A 5,395-nucleotide genomic window follows, 5' to 3' on the forward strand; every position below is an offset into this window, starting at 1 on the left:
GAACATAGCTTTTATTCATGTCGAGGCTAAAAGAACTAACCAGTTTCAGATGGCTTGATATACAATGTGTCCCAAAGTCCTGGATTGCATCAAGGTAGCTCCCTAGTTTCTAGAAATATATTTGACTAAATTGAAAAGAATTGAATTGAGGCAAATGTCAGCACTATGAAAGCCAAGACTATTTGAGTTACAGCTCTATTACTACTTTTTTGTGCCTTAAAAAATTATTCTAAATTTAAACAACAAAAAAAAGTGCATACTCACAGATGAACACAAATGAGGATGTTATACGGAAGTATGAATTGTCATTTTTTACCTCTCAGTGTAAAATATCTATCATAATTTCCATATGGTATTTTCAAAGGTATTCTGCTGTTTGTGCTTTCTTCTTAATTTCCTTCTATCCACTTATATCTACTTAATTTTTTAATTTAACATTTTATTGTTTCCAATTACTTATGAAAATAATTTTAACATTAATTTCTTAAAATTTTGAATTCTAAATTCTCTCCCTCCTTCCCTCTCCTCATTGGGAAAGCAAGTAATGCAATAGAGGTTATACATATGCAGTCATGAAAAACACATTTTCATATTGCATTGTGAAAGAAAAAGGAAAAAAAAACCAAGAATAATAAACAAAGCTGTTCAAGAAGTGTGCTTTCAATTGCATTCATATTCCATAGAGAGCTGAATAGGAGCTGAAAGGATCCAGCTCTCTCCTGTTAACATATGAGGAAACTGAGGCCCAGAAAAATTAAATGACTTTCCCATGGACACAGACCCTTAGCTGAGAATAAAGTTTAATTCAGATCTTCCTGATTCAAGGCCTAGTGCTCTATTCACTATGTCATGTTTCTGGATGGAAGAAGGTTGCCTAGGAAAGGTAAGCCTGTGGATGAACAGGGGAAACCTAAGAGCATTAGGAAGGTTATTCTGTTTAAGAGTGGGGAAATGAAGGTGGGGGAGGGCTCCTAAGACAAACTTTAAGAACTTCACATGGTTACTAATGGCTTTCCCTGCTGTCTCTCATTACTTAATCTATTTTGTATCTCTCCTTTAGGAGAAAGATAATCCCCAGTCTGAATTTGACTTGGAAAATCTAAAAATGATAGGAAGAGATTTATTTAGTGCAGGAACAGTGACAACGCACAGCACCGTAAGATATGGCCTGCTGCTCATTCTGAAACATCCTGAGGTCCAAGGTAAAGTACAGGAATTGCCATGCTTTCAGACCAGGCTTGCTTTCCCATCCCTGCAGCTTGCTCAGGAGCTGGCCTCTGCTTTCCCCCTATTGGATTTGCATGACTTCCTCACAGATCAGCAACAGGTCAGACAGTAGCATATTGAAGAAAACAGGACCCTAAACAAGACCTGTTTGTTATTTAAGCATGTGGCGGTGTATTATGGGGAATTCAATTCACTTTAAAGCACATATAAAGCTCCCACTGTGCACCCTCAGTTCTATGCTTAGCATATAAAGACTCAAATGAAACACCCCTTTCCTCAAATGGCTTGCCTTCTGCCAGGCATACTGCTGGATCTAAGGAGGCAGAAGTAGGAACCATAGGTAGACCTTACAAATTGACAAATGGAGACTTCATGTAAGGAAAGACTTACCAACTATTAAAATTCTCCAAAGTCCATTCAGCTGTGCAGGAAATAGTGAGTTCTTGCTTACTAGAGATTCTCAAGCAAAGGCTGGTTGACCCTTTGTTCAGTCCATTAGAGTCAGGATTCCTGTTCAGCTATGGATGGCCCTAGGTGAAAACATGTCACCTGTAATGCTGAGATTCTATGCCTCAGCAGCTCAGGGTATTGAGACAGGAGCTGAGATACACAGCTGGTGAATGGTTTAAATCAAGATGATAATGCCATCACCAGCACTATCAAATTCAAATGAAGGCATCTACTTGCTTTGAAAACAAAAGCTGGCATAATAATCATAAAGAATGTGAGGGTTACAAATAACTTGACATGTAATTTCATTTGATGTCTGCTAATGGAGGTGCTTTTTAATCTCCATTTTATAAATCACAATATAGGGTTAGAGGAGTAAGGACCTTAGAAGACAGATAATTTATGATCCTCGTTTTTCAGATAAACAAAATGAGGCTTACATAGATTTAATGACTTGCCTGAATTTACACAGGTAGTGTCTAAAGAGAAATGTAAACACAATTCTTTCTGACTCCCATCCAGTAAATCATGGAAGTTTATCCTATTGCTGTTACAGAAGCCTTTGTATCCTTGACTGAGTAGGAGGAGGACACTGAGCCCATGTGAGAATCATCTTAGGTCATAACAATGGGCAGATATTCCACACAGGCTCAGTTGAGCATTCCCAGGAGAGTGGAACATTGAGTGGTGATTTGTATTTTTTGTCTCTGCAGCAAAAATTCATGAGGAAATTGGACGTGTGATTGGACATAATCGACTTCCTTCCATAAAGGACAGACAAGATATGCCCTATATGGATGCTGTGGTGCATGAAGTGCAAAGATTCATTGACCTCATACCTCTCAACGTACCCCATGCAGTGAACCGGACATCCATTTCCAACAATATATCCTCCCCAAAGTCAGTAGTCTTGGGAGAATGGGATCTTAAACACATTTATTCCAATGATCTCATCATGGACATGAGAAAATGGAGTCCCATTGTCATGATCTCACTTAAAGTTCTCCTTGAGGCAGTGCTTTATTACATACAGCTACTTGCATGTGGTGCTAAATGAAGAATAAGAGAAAAGTGTGCCCTTATCTCTGTTCTTCCTGCTTCTCATTCACCACAGTAATGCTCTGGAAAGAAAATGTACAGGGAACGTAACAGGGTGAGGTTGCTCAAGAGAAATGTTTTTGTCCTTTTCTCTTACTAGGCAGTGAAGCAGAATGTATAAATACTATTATCTGTCCCATTGTGTAGATAGGGACATTGATTTTCAGGTGTAATGACTTCCCTAAGATCATTTAAGTGTTGGAGATGAGACTTGAACCTAGGTCTTTAGACTCTAAAATACTGCTTTCCGGGGTTGCTAAATAAACAGTGAATGAATTAAAATGAATTAGATTGAAGTTTCCTAGCAATGGCTGAGCAAAACTATACTCCCTCAAGGAAAAGTGAAGGGAGCATCACACCTAACTTCACATTTAATGTACCCCACTGAGGCACTTGTTTAGTTGAAATCATGAAGGCTTCAGTAAGAACTTACCATGTGAAATTTGCTAGGCCAAGTGCTATTGAAACAAGGCGAGAATAGAAGGGTTTTTGACGCATTGAAGACTTTGGCTTGTGCAGGAGGGAGCTGAGTTTGGAACCAGAAAAGTAGCCTAAAGTATTATTTCTTTCCTTCAGACCCAAGCTGTGATTTGATTGGCAAAGTGGCTTCTTGCTGAAGAACTCCCTCAGGAGGTAGCCTGGTCTGCCCCTAGAGTTTTAAGCATTGCCTGGGCCACTGGCCATTGACATGTTCTGCCCAGAGTCCCACAGGCAGCAGGTGCACACATGATGTATAGACCAAAGAACTGAGGGTAGGGAGAGCACAAAGAGCTTAGCACCTCAGCCAAGGTTTCCTGTAAGAGGGTTACCCAGGCCAATCCTTGAAGAAAGCTGGGAATCTAAAAGGCTGAAGTGAGCAAGGAGTGGCTTCCAGGTGTGGGACATGGTCACTATAAAGGCATGAAGACCACAGAGGGGCTTTGTGGATGGGGAACAGCAGCTGGACTAGTTCAGCTGGAGCCCCAAGGAAGGCTTGATGGGGACAATAATGGGGACATCACTCTGGAAAGCTAGACTGGGGCCTAAGCAGATTCTTAATGGCGTGACATCTCATGCACATGCAAAGAAGTATGCATTTTGTACTAGAGAACATAGTGAGTCTCTGAAGATTCTTGGGACAAGACTACAAAGGATATTCGTAATGATACCTGACTCTCCTCTGGAATTTCTTCCTTTAGGGCACAACAATATTCCCACTGCTCACCCCAGTGTTGCATGACAAGAAAGAGTTTCCAAGGCTGACCAGTTTGACCCACAGCACTTCCTGGATGAGAACGGGAAATTCAAGAAAAGTGACCACTTCATGCCTTTTTCTATTGGTAAAAAGAAACCCTTCTCATCTCTACCTCTCACCCTAAAAGGAGAATCCTATCTCTCTCCCACTCTCCTCTGGCTGAGCTTCTCCTGGCAGTTCTTCTGAAGACACATAGCCCACTCTGACATGACATACAATGTCTTTTCTAGTATTCCCGTGACCTGGCTTTTTCTCAGAGCCCTGAATAGATGAGAGCCTCTTGGCTGGCTCACCTGCCCTCTAATTCCATTGCAAGATCCATTACACAAGGGGTTACTGTGAGAAGAATGTGTGAAGAAGGAATTCCTTCCTTCTCCTTATGGCCATTAATGGTTGAATTATAACTAATAATAATAGTTCTCACCATTTCTGCCCATATACTTATTTCTCTTTTACTCCTTTTCCCATTATTGTGCTGGATCAGCAAGTCTGTTTCACTCTGGCTGACTGTGATATTCCATGAAGATTACCAAGCAGAATTCCATTTCTTTCTAGGAAAACGGTCTTGTGCTGGAGAGGGCCTGGCGAAGATGGAGGTATTTTTGTTCCTTACCACCATTCTACAGAACTTCACTCTCAAACCAGTTGGAGATCCAAATGAAATTAGAGTAAAGCCCAATTATGTTGGATTCAGCAACGTCCCACCACATTACCAACTATGCTTTCTTCCTCACTGAGAAGAACACAAAGTTGATTTGGTGAATTAGCAAGCTGGTTCATCTTCTGTACTGAATACTCTCATGTGTTTTTCTGGAATCCCTTTGAGGGAAAGAAAAATTCCCACATCTTGATTAAAATGAGTTTTAAATTTCAGAGACATGACAGCCTTGTTGAGTATCTTGTATGTCATTATATGCTGGGGCTGCATTATAGACATTCATGTGCAACCCTTGAACCAATACCTCCAGGCAAATCCTCAATTCTAGATTTAGGGTGTGGAGGAAGATCTGTAAAATATCCCACCTCCAAACCATATTTGTTTGTACTTTTCTTTTCATGTTTCCTTCCAGATGATCCTATTTTTTATTATATAGCTCTTGTTTGTGAATTTGGGGGAGAATGAACAGGGCTATGTTGCTAACAACTCCAGACATGCAAATATGTGTTTTTCCTTCCATACACTGAGGATTCATGACTTCAAAGAAAATGTGGTAACAGGGAAGGATTCCTGGCTTTGGGGGCAGAGGACCTGAGATCAATCCTGCCCCTAATGATAACAACTTGTGTGGCTTTGGGCAAGTCACTTCACCATTTGTTCTCACAACAGATTCTTCACCTCTACAATGAATGGGTTGGATTAGGTAGGCTCAGAATTCCCTAATGAGT

The 5,395-nt window shown here is 40.5% G+C and overlaps 1 protein-coding gene across 1 annotated transcript; it reads left to right on the plus strand.

The window, feature by feature from the left end:
• Positions 1 to 1,090: 1,090 nt before the first annotated feature.
• Positions 1,091 to 4,882, plus strand: LOC110204683 (cytochrome P450 2E1-like). The gene is made up of 4 exons (XM_020980791.2): positions 1,091 to 1,202; positions 2,391 to 2,577; positions 3,954 to 4,094; positions 4,565 to 4,882. Exons 1-3 carry the CDS (start codon positions 1,106 to 1,108, stop codon positions 4,015 to 4,017), a joined length of 348 nt encoding a protein of 115 aa, XP_020836450.1. The 5' UTR covers positions 1,091 to 1,105; the 3' UTR covers positions 4,018 to 4,094; positions 4,565 to 4,882.
• The last annotated feature ends 513 nt before the right edge of the window (positions 4,883 to 5,395 follow it).

This window comes from Phascolarctos cinereus, unplaced genomic scaffold, assembly GCF_003287225.1.
Source record: "Phascolarctos cinereus isolate Bilbo 61053 unplaced genomic scaffold, phaCin_HiC Scaffold_879;HRSCAF=1532, whole genome shotgun sequence".
Classification (NCBI taxonomy): Eukaryota; Metazoa; Chordata; class Mammalia; order Diprotodontia; family Phascolarctidae; genus Phascolarctos; species Phascolarctos cinereus.

Bases quoted from the DNA above. Each gene is read 5' to 3' on its own strand.
- LOC110204683 (XM_020980791.2), top strand. From the start codon at position 1,106: ATGATAGGAAGAGATTTATTTAGTGCAGGAACAGTGACAACGCACAGC. The intron at 1,203-2,390 runs GTAAAGTACAGG...TTGTCTCTGCAG, and splicing joins GAAACATCCTGAGGTCCAAG to CAAAAATTCATGAGGAAATT. The intron at 2,578-3,953 runs GTCAGTAGTCTT...TTCTTCCTTTAG, and splicing joins AACAATATATCCTCCCCAAA to GGCACAACAATATTCCCACT.